Raw genomic sequence first — 19995 nt, forward strand, 5'->3', positions numbered from 1 at the left:
GCAGCCAAGCGGTCAGTACTGAGGAAACAGGTCTTTGTTCTGCTGCGCAACGCCCCCAGATGCTTCCTGTCAATAACTTTGAGCATTTGACAGCAGTTTGGATTGCTGCCAAATACTGTGTGGGACAGATTAGCGTGAACCTAAATGGACAAAATGGGATTCAGCCACTTAAACAATAAATGTTTCATTCCCACAAGAATGACACATTTTAAATCGTAATCATTCTAATCAAATATTTTCATTCAATGTCCTGTTCATTATATGAGTAAATAGTATCGCAAAACAATAAAGTGACCAGATGCTTTTTCATTTGTATAACTTCCAAGTAAATGCCATTCCACTAATTAAAGTCTGTTTATTAACCACTTCATGAAATGCGAGAGAGAGATGTTGATGGTCCCAATTCCCCAGTCAATTGAAATCAGTGCAATGGCATAAAATGCATCGAAATATAATATGAAGAGAACAACATAAAACTGACATGAACAGCGGGAATTCCTGGAATATTCTGAACGTTCTGTATCGCATTTAAACAGCAGCGTCTCTTGTACCTGATTAACACCCTATTCTATTGTACAGTATAATCTGATTCCTGTTCTTGAAGAGTTCCAATCATAGCTGCCAATGTGTGGAGAAATGATCAGTTCATAACCTGATTCAATGGAAGATAAAACATTTATTCTTGTGATATTGTGCAATGTGCCGCAAAGTCCTGATATCTTGTGTTCGCAATACCAGCGAATGTTAGACAGCCGGTGGCCGATAGAGTGACCTGCAATGATCTGGATGCTGAAGGAGAACTTTAATGATCTCCGTGTCCGTTCCATTCATTAACTTCTCTGTCAAAAGTCGAGGTTAATTTTATGTTTCTCTGTCAACTCACTATTTAATTATCAGGAGGGCGGGATTCTTATTATTTTCAAAGGGCTGTCTTCAAGATTGGGGTCGTTTGACAAATATAAGGAGAAACATTGTATTGTGTGAGAGTTTCTTCTCATCTCCAAACCCAAATTGTACAGTGATAGCCATCCACACTGTAAATGCAATCACTTTGTTCATACCTCCTCATTTAGTTACAGAAATCGGTAAAAATTCTTCTGATAAATGATGCTTTATTATTGTAATGTGACAGAGACCCGGAATTGTTGACACGTAGACTGACGGTCTCTTTATTTTCCACAAATGTTATTTCATCATTTTCAGATTTGTGTTCTTCTTGGGGGCGTGGTAATAAAATCACCATATTTACAATGGAATTAGTTATTTTAAATAAAGAAATGATGAACTGCAATATCACCATCAGAAATAATGGAGACAATACAATGAACATACTCAGCCAAACAAATATCCCGACACAGATAAAATGTCCATTTTAATATTAACCGATTGTAAATCTGGAAGTCCATTCTGTTGGGGTGTGGAAGGTGGGACCTGGATCCAGTCGCCGCCTCCAGCAGGGAATCAACAGGCGGCGCCTGGAAAGCCGCCCCCTTCTGCCGGCTATTTAAATACCGCTCACCAGACCGGAATCCAACAGTCCGGGAGCTGGTTTGTTCACTGAGTTCCTGACACAACCATTTCCCCCAAATCACCAGAAGGATGAGGTCGGCGATTTCTCTCAGTTTGTTGCTGACTTTCTTATCCGGTGAGTAGTTTTTTTTTCATTGTCTAAGTCTCCCAGTTACTGTCTCAGTTTTAGTCCATCTCTGTAATATTCCAGAGTCAAAAATCATTACACCAGGATTAATCCTCGTGTTTTTTGATCTACTTTTACAGGTGTCCAGTCGGAGGTTGTGTTGACTCAGCCAGAGGCAGAGACCGGGCGTCCAGGAGGCTCCCTGACACTGACCTGTAAAACCAGCGGCTTCAGTCTTAGCAGCTATAGCATGCACTGGATCCGACAGGTTCCAGGACAGGGGCTAGAGTGGCTGCTGAGGTACTATAGTTCATCTAGCAACAACTACGCCCCAGCAATTAAAGATCGATTTACTGCGTCCAAAGACACTTCAAGCAACATCTTCTCTTTGGAAATGACGAGGCTGAAGACCGAAGACACCGCCATCTATTACTGTGCAAGACACCACAGCGAGAGGAACTAGGGATGGACCCGAACAAGAACAGCTCGAGAGGGAATTCAGCAACTTCCATCATAACCTGAAGGTCAGTGCTTGTTTTAAATGTAGTATTAACGACAGTGACCAGAACAAAAACACAAACCGCTTCTGACAAACCCAACTTAGTGAAAATTAAACATTAAACCAAGAAAACACACAGACATAATGGGCTGAGCTTTTCACTCTGTTTATATTTACTGTTAACAGTTTCAGCAATTACACACCTGGATATAATGCTCGTTTTAATATTTCTGATACTTGGAGGAGATGTTTCTAGATTGTGTTTTGTGAACTGCTGCATAAATTGTAAATTACATCGAAATAATGGTCTATTTGAAGTGAATATTGAGCGGCAGTACTGAACAGAGACTGAGTGCAGTTTTTGTGCGAGTGTCTGTCACTGTGATACAGCAGTGGGTCACTGTGCTGAGCACAGCGACATCCTCATACAAAAACCTCATGGAAAGAGATTGCTCAAATTGGTGATCAGTACCACAGCAGGATTTTCAAAGTAAACGAGGCTTCAGTGAAATAATGTGTGGAAGTAATATTAGTTTGTGAAAAGGTATAAAAATCTTCCCATAAAATCTATATTTACCGATCTGCTAAATCGACACAGAGAGTTTAAAAGCATTCCGATCCCCTTTATAAATACAATGACCAGGACAAGCTGAAATATCTCACTCATTCGCTCGTGGATGAGGCAGAATCAGATTTTTGAGACAGCAGTGAAATTAAACAGTTAGCAGTCGGGCACAGTATTTGTCATGCTGTGTCTCACTGTGATACAGCAGTGCACAGCAATTACTGTCGATACAAAAACCCCTCAGCATTAATTGACCGAGACTGGGGCAGTGCTCTGTTTTCCAATCCAGCATTGTTTACAGTGCTGTATTATTTATGTCCCAGCACTACACAAATAGCGAGAATTAATATGGGAAATTTATGATAACTATTTGATTATCAGTTGGTGTTTTCAATACCTTGATCATGTGATCCTCTATGAAATATAAAACATTAAGGTTATTTATGTAGAGCGAACGGTATCCACCAGTACAATAATAATTTCATGAAAATGCAGTGATTTGCTTTCCCTCTGGCTTGTGACTTTTTAAAATACTGATGGATTTCTGTCTATTTTGTGCAGAGATGGTTATTGTATGACCCAGCCTAGAGAATGTGACACTGTGACGCCATGGGCTACTGGGGACAAGGGACCATGGTGACGGTGACTGCAGGTAAGAACCATGCATTTATTTAGTCAGTGTTTTATTTGAGTTTTTGTTTTATACTTTTTCTCGATTTTATTAATTCATTCGTTCAATGTAATGTGGTTTGGTGGATTCTGTGCTGAAAATCTTTACAATGTTTCATGTGATCCTGCTTAAAATGGGGGTTATAGAATTCTACTGTTAATTGACAAAAGGTGATACTGAGTGATTCAGTCTCTTGTTGTGATTTGGTGTGTATCTGCTGAGGACATTGTGTGGCTGGGTTACTTTAAATTCCTTCCTTTTGTTAAGCAGTTCGGCGTTTCTTCAATGTTTAATCTCGGTGACATCTAGTGGCTGCGAGTTGCACCATCTACTGCACAAGTGTTTGAAATCTAACCCAATATTAACAAAATGTGTTAAAGTTTCTGCTTTAATGTTGCAAACATGTTCCGCTTAATCACAATCTGGTTTTGTTATGTAATTGTTGTGCTCATTTTAATTATTAGTTGCTTTGGTGATGGTTAGATTGGCTGGATTTTAAATTGAGATTTTCTGCCAATGTGAAATTTGATTCTGTTGCAACTGTTTGTAGAATTGAGCTGCTTCTGCATGAACCGGGGTTCAGTCCCTCAGTGCTGCGTGTTTCTGGTGAGGAGGTTGGCTGTCTGGGTGACTTTGAATAAGTAAAATTTGTGAAATGGTTCGGAGATTCTGCATTGTTTACACTCGGTGACACTGAGCTGTTACACATTTTGTGATTGAATACAAACAGTCTGCGGGTTTTAAACTACTTGACGTGTGCCTGCAGACAGAAATTAGGCAGGCTTTATTGTATTTGTATTTTTTAAAATCGTAGCTGATAATTGCAGGTTAAACCAAACCACGGTTTATGCCACTCATCCAAAACATAGTTTGCCACTGCATTCACAATTTGGGATACATGCCATGTTTAACCTCGGTGGCATCTGACGGCTGCAGCTTTTACCCACCCAATATTTTAATATGTTTGAAATCTGTTTGAAATATGACACAATATGAATAGAATGTGGTAAAATTTCAATATCAATTTGTTGGACATATTCCACCTCCTCGCAATGCTATTGCTCTTATTCCAAATTTCTGTTTAGTTCAATCATTCATATATTTGGTGACGAGCTGTTTTGCCGGATTGAATATTGAGATTTCCTTGCAATCATATTTTTGATTTTGTTGAATGGATAATTGAGTTGCGTCCCCGTGAAACGGATTCATTCCCTTATTGATGTGTTTTGGTGTGTTTCTGTTGAGGAGGTTCTGTTGTTGGGTCACTAAGAAGGTTTAAAATGTGTGAAATGTTTTGGTGTTTCTGCATTGTTTAAACTCGGTGGCACTGAGCGGTTACACGTTTTCTGGTTAAATGCAAATAATCTATGAGTTTGAAAATCCTTGTAGGGAGAAAATAAGCAGGTTGTGAAAGAAATAAAATAAAGGTATTACAGCATTTTTATAAATTTTAACTGACTCTTAGAAATTAAAATAAATCATGTCTTACAACGCTCAATCGGACACTAAGTGGTTGCTGTTAAAACAAACTTCTCATTAACAAGTTTGATAATAAAATTAATATAAATCAAACTGTTATTAATCGGTAACATAACTACATATTCACAAAAGATTACTTTCTATTAATATCATTTCGCATTAATCGGCTTTAATAGTTCTGCTGTGCTTTGCATACAATTAACATGACCAAAAAGGTTTCTCGGCTGAAAATATTTTGTGGTAATTCCAGAAACAATTTCAATGATAACATGCTGTTTCCACAGCAGCGCTCAGTTCAACAAGGTACTTTGCATTAATTGTTATATCCCCGATGAGGTTCGCATTCACTTAAATATGAGTTTGGAGAATAATTGGCAATAAAACGCTATTTGGAAATTTTTGTGCCCGATTATTACATTGTTTCTGTGCAGGCGCAGCATTCCTTCCAAGTAATTTGTAGTTGGATGCAGAGGTAATTAATCACTAATCTCATCTCAAAATTTGTGAAATGGTTTGGTGTTTCTCAATTGTTTCTGTATTGTTTCAACTCGGTGATCCTGAGCGGTTACACTTTTTCTAGCTAAATGAAAAAAACAAACTGCGTTTAAAGATCCTTGTCAGGATAAAACAAACTGGTATCGGAAAAAATAAAATAAATATATATTTGAGCATTTTATTCATGTTAACTGATGCTTGCAGATTAAAGTAAATCATGAATTACAATTCTTACTGTGTCACTGTATCTCTGTTAGGGACATTACACTACACTGGATCTGTTATATCTGATGTGCTCATTTTCAGAAAAAAAAATATTTTTTCCCTAGTTTTCGAGATTTGAGATAGACAGGGAGAAATAGTTAAAAGTCGAAGGGAATTTTGAAATGAATATCAGTTTAATTTAAAAGAAGTTATTGATTTTTGTTGTTGTAGTTTGAAAATTGATCAATTAGAATCCCACAGTTTGAATAAATTTGACAGAGTAAACACAGTTTTCTGACAGGTGGAATTCGCTAACACTAAACAATTGTTCATATAACGGTGTTTGAATTGTCGTAAGGTGTCAACAGAAACTGGCTAGAGATTTACAATTTAATACTTGAAATTCAAATAATTAATTTTTTATAATATTATAATATTTTTATATTAGTAATATTTGCTCTGCATTTAATAATAACATCCTGTCTCCCATTACTGCTGAACATAGAATAGAATTATTGGATGAATAAATGACAGAATAGAAGAATTGATTCTATTTGAGCATTATGTTTAATTAGTATTAAATATTATACGAAGAAAAAGTCTCGACTTATTTTGTGCATCATGTTTCAGTGTTGCAGAGGATTTGAATCAATTGTCCTCATTGTGTTTTTCATTGTTTAATTCAGAACTTCTTAATTTAAACAATATGTTCAGTAATTAAATTATATGGATGGTCCAAATTATTAAATCTAGGAAGCAGCTTCATTGACCTCAAACTGCCAGGCCGTTACAGTGTATACAAATTCAGAAACATGCATTCTTAACACGTTTGCAGGTTATAATAGGGCATTTGGAGTAAAAGTGGAAATGAAAAAACATGACAATGTTATTCGATTGAAGCAAATGAATTACAGATGTCTGAATCTTTCCATTCAGTAATTTGAAGTTTATTGTTTAAGGTTTAATTGGAACCTAATTACGTCACAATGTTAGAGGCAGGGAAAGTTTTGAATGATTGAAAACTGATTTTATTTCGGAGTACAAATCAGCTAACAGGAAAAGTAACCGGCAATTAACAAAACAAAATATAATATTGGTGCCAATTAATTCAAAACAAAATACCTTGAATAATGCACGGGCGTGCAAAGTATCATCCCGTTTCAGAGAATGTTTAATTGTATCGAAAATGAATTCAGAAACAAAACCTTTCTTTCATCAGCTATGCTTAGCTCGATAAGGTGTTTTACCTCGAATATTTTGTTGATTACATTTAATTAAGAAATTAGGTCGAATCAGGTAATGATTGTCAATGTAAATGTTTCTTGGTTTATTTAACCCTTACTGTGTCACTGTATCTCTGTCGGGGACATTGAACTGTCCTGAATCTGTTATTTTTGATTCCTAATTTTCAGCGAAATTACATTTTTATATAGTTTTCGAGAAGTGAGACAGACAGAGAGACATAATTAAAAATCGACAGGAGTTTTGAAATGAATATCAGTTTTATTTAAAAGAGGTTATTGATTTTCTGCTGTAAATTGATCATTGATCAATTCGAATCAAACAGTTTGAATTAAATTGACAGATTGAACATACCTACCTGCTGGGGAATCGATTGTTGCACCGTTTGTGTCTGTTCTGTTTCTGCGCGCGTGGTCACTGTGTTGGGACAGGAAACTGCCTGACTGGTTGTAAATCTTCTGGTTCCTTCTGCTGTATTTCAGGGAGTGAAATTTGATTTATTTCTTCAATACACTTGTATCAGTGAGAAATGTGGCAGTTTGACTTGATGTTTGACTCGGCGTCTCAGAAATGAGATCCCTACAGCATATTGTGACCACCAGAGAGAGCAGAAACGTCAGATTGTAGAGGGAGAATTGGGTGATTTTTAACCAGTGATGAACCGGCCTTGGGAATGTTCGATGAGCAAATGCAAAGTGAGATTTACTATATTGTGCTCCGTAGTAAAGCAGTCCATGACCTGTTTGGTATGACAGTTGAAGGGTCAAATTCATTTGCATCTTATTTTTAATCTTCTAAAGGCATTTTAGAGTCATTTGCTCGGCCAGAATTTTTAATCATCAATAACTGTTCCTTGAGAAAGTGTTGATATGAAGCATCCTTTGAATAACTGCAGTCCATATGCTGCAGGCATCCGCCGTGCTGTTAGGCGGAAGTTCCAGGATTTTGACCCAGGAGGAACTGAGGTATTGTTTCAATGATGTGGAGAGGCCGGCGTTGGACTGGGGTAAACACAGTAAGAAGTTTAACAACACCAGGTTAAAGTCCAACAGGTTTATTTGGTAGCAAAAGCTACCAAATTATTTTGCTACCAAATAAACCTGTTGGACTTTAACCTGGTGTTGTTAAACTTTTTACTGTATTGTTTCAAGTCAGGATGGTGTGTGTCTTGGAGGGGAGCTTGCAGGTGGTAGTGTTCATATATGGCTGTTGCCCTTATCCTGTTAGGATATAAAGGCAACGGGTTTGGACAGTGTTTACTATGGAGCCTTGGTGAGTTGCTGTAGTGCATCTTGTATATAATACACACCGCTGTCACTGCTTGTTAGTGATGGAGAGAGCGAATAGGGTGAATGAGGGGGCGGATAATCTTGTGGGTGGCTTTGCCCTGGATTGTGTCAAATTTCTTGAGTTTTTACAGGTTTCCCTCATTGAGGAAAGGGGAAATTATTCAATTGCGACTGATTGCGAAAGATTTAAATGTTTTTCCAACTCTTGGCCCGCGCTCCGTATTGTGCTCACTTGTCACTCCCACTTACTGTGTGAATGGGTGAGTGTGTGTGGAGTGAGTGGCTTTTCCAGACTGAATCAGCCAGATAGAGACTTATACACATCACACACTCTCACACACATAAATACACACATACACACTCTCATATGCTCTCACACATGCACACACACACACACACACATACATACTCACACTTACTTTCTCTCTCATAGGGTATCTCTTACACACCCATACACATTCTCTCTCTCACGTTACACATACACTCTCTCAAATACAAATACATACATAGTCTCGCTCTCTCCATCAATCTCCCACACCCCCATACACAAAAGCGCTCACATCCCCACACACCCACCCATTCTCTTTTATACAGAGACACACACTCTCACATAAGCACAGTCTCACACTCTCGCACACGCACTCTCACATGCACTCTCTCTCCCACTCTCTGTCACACACGCTCAAGCTGTCTCACATTTATTCACACGCTCTCTCACAATTCCTCGTGCACACGCATCTCTCTCTCTCTCTCACACAGACGCACATACTTCTTTCTCTCTTGCACACACTATCTCACACCTCTACATTCTTGATCTCACACACTGACTCTCTCACAAACACTCCCTCACAAACATAGACACATGCACACACTCTAACACACACTCTTACACACCGACACAGTCTCTCACATAAGCACAGTCTCGCGCACACATTCTCTCTCTCTCACACACACACATGCACTATGCCTCTCACATTCCCTCTTCCGTACACTCTCACTTCGTCTCACACACATTCCCATGCCCTCTCTCTCTCTCTCTCTCTCTCTCATACGAACACTTGCACATGTATTCTCTCACACAGGCACATATTTCTCTCTCTTTCACACGCTCACTCCCTTAGACATTATCTCACACATGCACAATCTTGCTCTCAAACACTGTCTCTCACAAACACCTTCTCTTTCACACGCACACAATCTCGCACACAGTTTCTCCTTCTCTTACACACGAACACACATGTATATACAATGTATCTCTCTTTAAACACTCCACCTATCACAGACACATGTTCTCTGAACAGTCAATTCACTCACACACACTCACGCATTCACTCTGTCTAAGTTTCACACTTTTTCTCGCTCACACACACTCTCCCCGCCCCTCCACACACACACACACATACACTCAAACACATTGCTTCTATCTCCCACACAGATTGTACATATCTTTCTCACTCACACGCCATCCCATGCACAGTTTCACACACTGATGAACATATTATTTTGCTTTCCAATAGGCACTCCCTCTCACACACACTGTCTTTCACATGAACACAACACTCTCCCACACACATCACCTCCCTCTCAGACACACACACTCTCTTTCACAGACATCGTGTATCTCATATAGACACACTCCCTTTCACATCAACATACACACAATCACACACAGAAGTACTCTTCCACACAGACTCCCCACACACACTCTCCCCGCCCCTCCACACACATACATTTTCAAGACACACTCTCACACACAAAGAATAACCCTTCAAACACACATTCTGTCTCTCACACACACATTACCTCACACACCCTTTCTCTCACGTGCACTCTCCCCTCTTGCAGGCACAGCCCACTGTCTCACACATGTGCAAACACAGTCTATCACACACAGGCACCCTCACACACACATTCACCCTCTCTCTGTCTCTCTCTCTCTCGCTCTCTATCTCTCTCTTTCTCTCTCTCTTTCTCTCTCTTTCTCTCTCTCTCTCCCTCACACACACACACACACACACACACACACACACAAACACTCTCTCACACACTTTCCATCCCACATACGTCAGAGTGTCTGTCCTTGACATCATAGAATAGAATCATAGGATGCTACAGTGCAGAAAGAGGCCACTCAGCCCATCGAGTCTGCACCAACAGCAATCCCACCCAGGCCCTATCCCCATAACCACATATATTTACTCTAACTAGTCCCCCTGACACTAAGGGGCAATTTAGCACGGCCAATCTACCGAACCCACACATCTTTGGACTGTGGGAGGAAACAGGAGCACCCGAAGGAAACCCAAACAGACACGGGGGGAACTTGCAAACTCCACACAGACAGTGACCCAAGTCGGGAATCCAACTCTGAGGCAGCAGCGCTAATCACTGAGCCACCGTGCCACCGCCCCCACTCCCCCCCGACCGCCCTCCCGCCAGCCCCCCCCCCCACCCCCCCCCCTGCCCCCCCCCCCACACCCCGACCCCCCCGGCCCCGGTAGCATTTGAATGAGGGTGGGATCAAGGAGCCCGAGTAAAACTCAAGTCAGTAAGAATGGGCGGGAAATTCTTCTCTGTTCGGAGTCATACTTAGCACAAAGCAACATGGTATTGGTGGTTGGAGGTCAAACATCTAAGTTCAGATTTCACTGCAGGATTTGGGCAGGGGAGTGTTCTGGGACCAACAATCTTCTACTGCTTCAACAGTGACATTCCATCCAACATGAGGTCAGAAGTAGGGATTTCCATGAGTTACACCAGACACAAACACCCAAAAAATAAGAAGGGAATTGGCTGAGACCAAGGCCGCCTGGCTCCCCAATACTGGTGTAAACTTGGTGTTTGATTCCTGTGCGACCCATCCTAGTTTTGCTGTCAGCTTCCCTACAGCTCCCTCAGTCTGACTATTTGTTCACTGGTACGTGTTTCTTAAAGAAAGGCACCGACATTAAAGCAGCTACCCGGTGATCTACCCTGCTGCCTGACTTTACACAGCCCTGTTACAGAAAGCTGATCAATGTGGAGAATCGGGAAAAGATCGATGGAGAGGAAGAGGAGGATGTGGCTCACTGACTCTCTCACCCTGGCCCACACTTTCTGACTCACCCTCAATCTCTCATCCTCACTCAAAGAACTTCACTCCCTCACCCTCACTTACCCACCTTCCCTCGCTGACCCACTCTCACTCATTCATCCCCACTCACTCATCCCAACTCACTCATCCCAACTCACTCATCCCAACTCACTCACCCTTGCTCACTCATCCACCCTCACACGCTCAATTTCACACACTCAACCTCACACACTCAACTTCACACACTCAACTTCACGCACTCAATCTCACGCACTCAACCTCAGAAACTCACTGATCCTCATTCACCCCGGGTCACTCACCCTCACACCCTCACTCACTCAAAATCACTCACACACATTCGCTCTCTCACTCTCACCCATCCTCACTCACTCACCCTCATTCACTCACATTCACATCTTCATTCACTCACCAGCACTCACTCACTCACACTCACTCGCCCTCACACACCCTCACTCACTCATCCTCATTCACTCACTGTCACTCAGTCACCCACACTCACACGCTATCACTCACTCAACCTCACTCACTAACCCTCATTCACTCACTCAGAGCCTCAGTCACTCACCAACACTCATAGTCACCTTCGTTCACTCATCCCACTAACCCACCCTCACTCACCCAGTCTCACTCACTCTCACTCACTCAGCCCACTTACCCACCCTCACTTATCTAGTGTCACTCACTCTCACTCACCCTCACTCACCCCACTTACCCACCTTCACTCATCCAGTCTCAATCACTCTCACTAACTCACCGCCCTTACCCTCCCTCACTCATCCCGTCTCACTCACTCTCACTCACCCTCATTCACTCTCCCCACTTACCCACCCTCACTCACCCAGACTCACCCCCACACACTCAAGCTCAGTTACCCTCTCTCTCTCACGTACGCCACCTGACCCATTTAAACTCACTGAGACTCACGCACCTACATTCACTCACACACCCTCACATATTCACCATCACTCAAGTTCACCCACCCTAACTCACAGATCTTCAATCACTCATCCTCAGTCAAACGCCTTCACTCACTCATCCTCACTCATCCACCCATCCGTATTCATTCTCCCTCACACACTCTCACACACCACCCTCAATAACACACCCTGACTCACTCACTCTCTCACCCTCACTTATTAAGTCACATTCACTCCTCACCCTCATTCACTCGCTCTCACTCAACCACCTTCACTAACCTTCATGCATCCTCACTCACTCACCCTCATTCATTCTCTCTTACCGACACTCACTCACCCACCTTCACTCACCCACCCTCTCTCACACACCCTCATTTACTCACGCTCTCTCACCCTCACCCACACTTACTCACTCACCCTCAATCACTCATCCTCACTGAAAGAACTTCACTCACTCACCCTCACTTACCCACCTTCCGTCACTCACACACCATCACTCATCCACTCTCACTCCTTCAATCACTCACCCTCACGCACTCACATTTTCTCACTCACACTCGCTAAACCTGTGTGTGGAGGCCTGCAGCGAGAGAGAAGAAAGATCTCAAGCGGCAGTTTGGTGTTCAAATGTGGGAGCTGCCCTGCGAATATGGAGAGCTGGGGGGAATCCCTGGGGGCTCAGGGCCAAGGACAATGGCAAAGAGCCGGGGAGAACAGGAGGCGTGCTAAAGGGCAGAGAGCCGAGGGGGAAGGGCAGAGAGCCTGAGGAAAGGGACCACAGCCGGGCAACAGGGCAGAGAGCCGGGGGAAAGAGTAGAGAGTCAGGAGAAAGGGCAGAGAGCCAGGAGAAAGGGCAGAGAGCCAATAGAAAGGGCAGGGAGCCAGGTGAAAGGGCAGAGAACCAGGAGAAAGGGCAGAGAGATGGGGGAAAGGGCAGAGAGACCAGGGAAAGAGGAGAGAGCCAGGATAAAGGGCAGGGAGGCCGGGGAAAGGACAGAGAGCCGAGGAAAAGGGAAAGCGAGCCCAGAGAAAAGGGCAGAGAGTCAGGGGGAAAGGCAGAGAGTCAAGGGGAAAGGGCAGAGAGTCGGGGGAAAGGCTACGGAGTTGAGGGAAAGGGCAGATAGCAGGGGGAGAGGGCACAGAGCTGGAAGGAAGTGTAGCGAGCCAGGTGGAAGTGCGGAGTGCCGGGTGAAAGGGGAAAAGAGCCACAGGGAATGGCAGAGAGCCAGGGGAAAGGACAGAGAGCCGGGGAAAATGGGCAGAGAGTGGGTGATCGACAGGCGAAGTGAGGAGGTGCAAAATAGAGCGAGCACCACAACCAGATCATCTGTAATCTCGGTGAATAATGGAGGAGACGTCAGGTCCCGAATGGCCAACTCTTGCTATTAATGTATGACCCTTCAATTAGTCAATGTTGCAATTATTTGAATTTGTAATCACATTTAGAGCTTCCTGGTCATTCAGTATGTATTCATTCCGGAGATATTTTTGAAGCAAAGTCACTAATCTTCGTTTTGTGGATTGAGGGACAGTGAGTTGGAGAGAGGAAGGGGTATATGTCAGTTTGAACACAGCCAATTTCCAAAACTACAATGTGGAGATGCCGGCGTTAGGTTGGGATGGGCACAGTAACGAGTCTGACAACACCAGGTTAAAGTCCAACATGTTTATTTGGAATTGCGAGCTTTTGGAGCTCCTTCATCAGGTGAGTGGATGATATGAATGAAGAGACAACTTCTTCATCACAAAGTGCTGTTGTTTGAGAAATAAATAGCAGTTGCAATAATGGAGAAAATCTTTGCTCTTCTCTGTTAATCCAATGAATGATATGTCATTTTGAGGAGCAGAATGTTTTTCTTTCTAATCTGATAGAGGTGGAGACAGGGATATGAGTTTCTACAGAGATGACGGATCTCAGATGATAGAAATAACAGAATCACAAAGGTGGATGTACGTTTTGATCGGGAAATATTAGGATTAGTTCATAATTCTAGACAAAGTTTGAGATAGAAACATAGAAAATAAAGCAGGAGTAGACCATTCGGCCCTTTGAGCCTGCTCCGCCATTCACTTTGGTCAGAGCTCATCAATATCCTGATCACACCTACTACCCATATCCCTTGGTCCCTTTAGCCCCAAGAGCTTTATCTAATATAGAAACATAATGGTAAAAACAGGTTTGATGACTTAATAAACGCAAGTAAGAGTCTAACTTGTTCAATCGACTATTCTTTCCCAGCGACACCGTCTCCGCCCACTCTCTACAGCCTGGTCTCCTCCTGTCAGCAACACAACTCCGCTGGCTCCATCACCTACGGCTGTTTGGCGATGGACTACTCTCCAGATGTCACCAAACTGACCTGGAAGAAAAATGGGCAGCCGATCACCAATGGGTTTAAGACTTACCCGTCAGTGAGAAACACGAAGGGAACCTACACCCTGAGCAGCCAGTTGACCATCACCGACTCAGAATGCCCCAAAATTCACTGTGAGGTTCGACACAGCGGCTCAGTCAAGAGCATTGGAATGCAATGTAAGTGTTGTGGAACCTGGGAAAGACAGGGACGCTGTGATTGAACTGTATAAGGCTTTAGTTATAACTGATCTGTAGCACTCCGAAAAATTGGAATTGTGCAAAATCCAGGTAAGTGTCTACTGACTGAAAAGTTGCTCAGAACCAGAGGGCCATAGAAATGTTACTGTACAGAAGGAGGCCATTTAGCCCATCATATCTGTACTAGCCAAAATGGAGAACAAATAAACTATCCAGTCATTTTCAGCCCATTTTCCAGCCCTTGCCCTGTAGCCTTGCAGGTTAAAGCACTCGAGATCCAGACCCAGATACCTTTTAAATGAGCATGCTCCCTGGTAATTGAGCCCTCCACTTGGGGAATGAATTATTTCTGTCTACATCATGCCTCAGCCTCCTCTTTTGCTGAGGAGAACAACCCCTCCCTATCCAATCTCGCCTCATGGCTGCAATTTTCAGGCCCTGGCAACATTCTTGTAAACCTCATCTCTCTTCAGAGTCATTATGTCATTCCTGCAACGTGGTGACGAGAACTGTACAGCAAACTCCAACCGTGGCCTAACTAGCGTTGTATGCAGCTCCATCATTGCATCACTGTTTTTGTATTCAATACCTCACATAATAGAGGAACTAATCCGATATGCTTTCTTGATCAATTTGTCCAGCTGCCCTACCATCTACAAGGACCTGTGGACATGCACTCTAAGGTCTTGCATTTCCTCAATCCCTCTTAACCTTCCAGTTTATTGCCTTGCGTTGTTTTCCCTCCCTAAATGCATTGTGTGGCACTTTTGACGGTTGAATTCCATTCGCCATTTCCCTGCCAATTCAACCAAACCATGGATATAATTCTCAAATCGGCAGCGATGGTGCTAAAATAAAAGAACTAATTTTAATTGTTGTCAATTGAATCTTCAAGTAACGTCTAAACATGTGTTTGTTGAAGGCGACACCACCCCAGCCGTTATCCGCCCAACCGTTATCCTCACCGTGAGTTCCAGAGAAGAAATCACAAGCAGAAAATTTGCAACCATCGTCTGTTCAATCATCGATTTCCAGCCAAAGTCAATGACGGTGAAGTGGCTGAAGAATGGACAACCCATGGATTCAGGAATTGTCACCTCTCCCGCCTGTGAAGTGAATGGGAACTTCTCGGCCAGCAGTCGGTTGACAGTCTCCGCTCAGGAATGGATCAGCAAAGCGGTCTATACCTGCCAGGTCACTCATCAAGAATTCACTCAGAGTCAGAACATCAGCGGATCTCTGGGTAAGAGACTCAAACCGAGGATAAAATATACCAATCCGATGTTAATCAGAATTAGGGGTCTATTAAAGTTAGTACAAAACACAGAACAACTTCTAATTTACTGGCATGTGGTTTGCTGCATTAGGACAGTGCCCCATTCAGAATTTCATCACAACAGCAATTTTTGTTATTCCTTCATGAGATGTGCATTTATTTCCCATCCCTGAGGTCACTTAAGTGTCAACCACGTTGCTGTGGACCTGGAGTCACATGCATGCCAGGCCAGATAAAGACAGCAGATTTACTTTTTTGAAGGGCATTCGTGAACCAGGTGGGCTTTGACAACAACGGCTTCATGATGATCATTTGACTTTTAATTATAGATTTTTATTGAATTCGAATTTCACCATCTGCAGTGGTGAGATTCGAATCCGTGTCTCTTCAATTAGAGTCTTGTCCTCGGTCTCTTGGATTACAAGTCCATTGACAATCCCACTGCCTCCCCTTGAAAGAGTGTTTCTTTCTATTTTGAAGTAACACAGTGAGCGAGATGGCCTTGATGTCAGCTTTTTTCCTGAGACGGCTGGTAAGATTTGGAGAAACAGTTGGTGTTGGACTGTTTCACAGGTCACAGCGTAGGGCTAAAATGTTGGAAAGTGCATTCACCCTAATAATTAATCAATGACAAGTGCTGTGTTCCTGAGTTGGGGCATGGTTGGGAATGCTGCAATGCTGATTCATGAGAATGATACCGCTGCTAAAATATTTTAATAAAGAGAATAATTTCACAGAACAAGCTGGTTTTCCATCGTCTATAGAAGTTTAAAGGCGATACTTAGAGGTTAATATCACGAAAGCGACTTTTTCTGCTTTAGGGTGAATACTGCTGTCCTGCTTCTGAAGAGGGAACTTGGGTTGATTTTCATTTGTCATTTACAGATCCTTCCCAGTGCCATGATCAAACAGTGACGATACAGCCACCACCAATAGAACAGGTCCTACTGGAGGCAACAGTGACCTTAACCTGCATCATTTCTAATGCTCCTTATGGAGTCAACGTGTCCTGGATCCGAGACAGGAAGTATTTGAAATCAGAGATTGCCGAAAAGCCAGGAGCGGATCCTGACAGCGTGGTCAGCAAATTAAACATCTCGACAGAAGCCTGGCTGAGTGCGGCTGTGTTTCACTGTGTGGTGAGCCATCAGGATCTACCGACTCCTTTAAGAAAATCCATCCACAAGGAAACAGGTGAGCTGAGAGATTGAAGCAATAAATGCGTCACTGTGTCTATTTCCAGTGTCAGTGTACTGGTCAATATTCAGTATTCAGTGCATTAATGGTGTCCCCTGAGTGGAAACTCCACTAACTAAAGACTCTGGTCCTGCAGATAGTTTTACGGGGAAATTTGATGTGTTGATGAATGAAAAGTGAACTGAAGGCGATGTTATTGGATTTAGATCGAATAAGGAGGGAGGAGCCTGATGTGGAGCATGAAAACCAATAAAAAAGCAGATCAGTTGGGCCGAAGAGCCTGATTCAGTGCTGTAAACTTTCTGAAACTTTCCCAGTCCAACCCGCTGAGTTATTTGAGAAAACAATTGCGTTCACCTCTCCTCCAAGCTGGAAGTCAAAAATGGAAACATTTAAAATCGAAAGCGAAGCACATTTTTCTGATACCCAGCCAGCAGTTTCATTGTCTCCAGAATCCTCCAGTTTATTGACATTTATTGTACTTTTTCTGCAGATCCAAATCCGCGGGAACCGTTCGTCTCTGTCCTCCTGCCCTCGGCAGAAGAAGTCTCCGCTCAGAGATTCGTCTCCCTCAGCTGCTTAGTGAGACGTTTCTCCCCGCGAGAGATCTTCGTCAAGTGGACCGTCAACGACAAGCCGGTGAATCCTGGGAACTACAGGAACACCGAGGTGGTCGCGGAGAGCGGGAATAGCTCCTTCTTCATGTACAGCCTGTTATCCATTGCAGCAGAGGAGTGGTCCAGCGGTGCTTCTTACTCCTGTGTGGTGGGACATGAAGCCATCCCCTTGAAGATCATCAACAGAACAGTTGATAAATCCAGCGGTAAACCCAGTTTTGTGAACATTTCCCTTGCACTGATGGACACCGTTAATTCATGTCAATGAGAATCATTCGCGAACATTAAAAACTTCAATAAAAATAATAAAATATTTTTCCTCTAACGATAAATGAAATAGCCAAACGCTTAATTGATTGTTTTTCAGTTTTACTTCCATTAGATATCTTTGGTTTGAGTCAGATATTTTCAGGTCTCAGGCCCAAGTCTTGTTGAACCAGTGCACCCAGCTCAGATACACCCTGTGTTCGAGACAGAGTAGAGCACATTCATTACAAGATTCTGCAAAATATCTTCACCGACTTTCCTCCCTGAGGAAAAATCCGACAATTTGAACATTTCTGACAAACGAACACAACATTTAGATCTCGGTGTTCCTGCTTCTCTCGTTGTCCATGCCTTTACGCATTGATGTCATATTTAAGCTGCTGCACACACCCACTGGAGTGAGGGTCACACAGAAACATGGAGCAATAATCCCCCCATCAGAGAGAGGGAGAATGAAATTGTGAACATACCGGATTCCTACTCACCCAATAAAGAGAGGGGAGGAGCAGTAGCTAACCCATGTACCATCACTTCCTCAATGAAAAGAGGAGGAATGGCCTTATTTAATCCACAGTACCTCCACCTCCTCAGTGGTTAGAACCATCAGGGACATTGCTTCACCAGGTAGAGAGAGGGAAACTATGAGCTCACTCTCCTCACTCTCCCCAAGTAGCGTGTTTGGAAGGGAACGGCTCTCTACTATAAGGACTCAGTTGTCAACAGTACAAATTAGCTTCCGTTTACTTGCTGCAGATTTTGAAGTATCATTATCAAAGTGTCATTGAAGTATATAATACACATATACTTATATATATATATATATATAAATATTATATATATATATATATATCTATATATGTGTGTGTGTGTGTACTTATATACATATATACTTATGCAACATAATTTAAAAATGTTGCCACACTCTTGTTCCTGTTAATCATGTGCTGGAATTGATTTCCCAGAATACAAATTTAAACAAATAATAGAATCCTCCCCAGTTTTCACTGTTCTGTCACTGAGGTTTCTGAGATGCATCAATGAATTATTTCATTCGCTCTCCTGATATCACCGTGCCACTCACATAAAAGAAATTTATACAGCAAACACTGAAAATGTGCTCCATTATTCATATTGTTTGGATTATGTTCAGTTAATGATTGCCGGTGAAACTTGAAGCAACAGTTAAAAAATACACACACTGACAATACCGCACAGAACTGTCACAATTATAAATACACACATGGGCGTACACATACACACACACACACACAGACACACACACACATCGACACAAATGCACAAATACACGCACAAATACACATACTCACAAATATGCACACAAATGCAGAAAGACACATGTAAATACACACACACAAATGCATGCACATATACAGAAATACGGACAGGCGCATTCAAATACAGACATAGAAGCACACATACACAGCACATACACATGCACAGAACACACAGATGCATGCATACACACAGATACACTTTCACACACCATAGGTACATGCAATACTTGCACAAACGTACACACATGCAGAGAAACAAGAATGCGCACACAAATGCACTCATGGACAACGCAGGCACAAACAAAAATACACACACAAATACACACAGACACAAATACACCCACACAAAAATACACCCATACATAAATACATCCGTACACAAATATACATAGGCACACACACATATTCCCTCTCTCTCTCTCTCTCTCTCTCTCACACACACACACACAGACACACACGGATACATAGACTCGCGCTTGGACAGTCACTAAAACAACAACATACGTAGATAATCAAATATGTACAAACGCACACATATACACATAAAACACACAAGTACATACACATTCACATACTTGAGTAGGTACACAGACCCAAATACAAACACATACATGCAGAGACACAATACAGACAGATACACACGCATGCAGACCCACATAAATACACAAGCACATACATCATCTCAAATAAATACATATA

General features: G+C 42.4%; 1 gene segment (V, D, J or C); it reads left to right on the forward strand.

Annotated features, from left to right (window-relative positions):
• The first annotated feature begins 1539 nt into the window (after positions 1 to 1539).
• LOC144485698 (Ig heavy chain C region-like) lies at positions 1540 to 18366 on the forward strand. The segment is given in 7 exon segments: positions 1540 to 1645; positions 1777 to 2098; positions 3309 to 3352; positions 14330 to 14629; positions 15582 to 15887; positions 16806 to 17114; positions 17611 to 18366. Coding segments are annotated over 7 exon segments (1719 nt in total).
• The last annotated feature ends 1629 nt before the right edge of the window (positions 18367 to 19995 follow it).

This window comes from Mustelus asterias, unplaced genomic scaffold (assembly GCF_964213995.1).
Source record: "Mustelus asterias unplaced genomic scaffold, sMusAst1.hap1.1 HAP1_SCAFFOLD_211, whole genome shotgun sequence".
Lineage (NCBI taxonomy): Eukaryota > Metazoa > Chordata > Chondrichthyes > Carcharhiniformes > Triakidae > Mustelus > Mustelus asterias.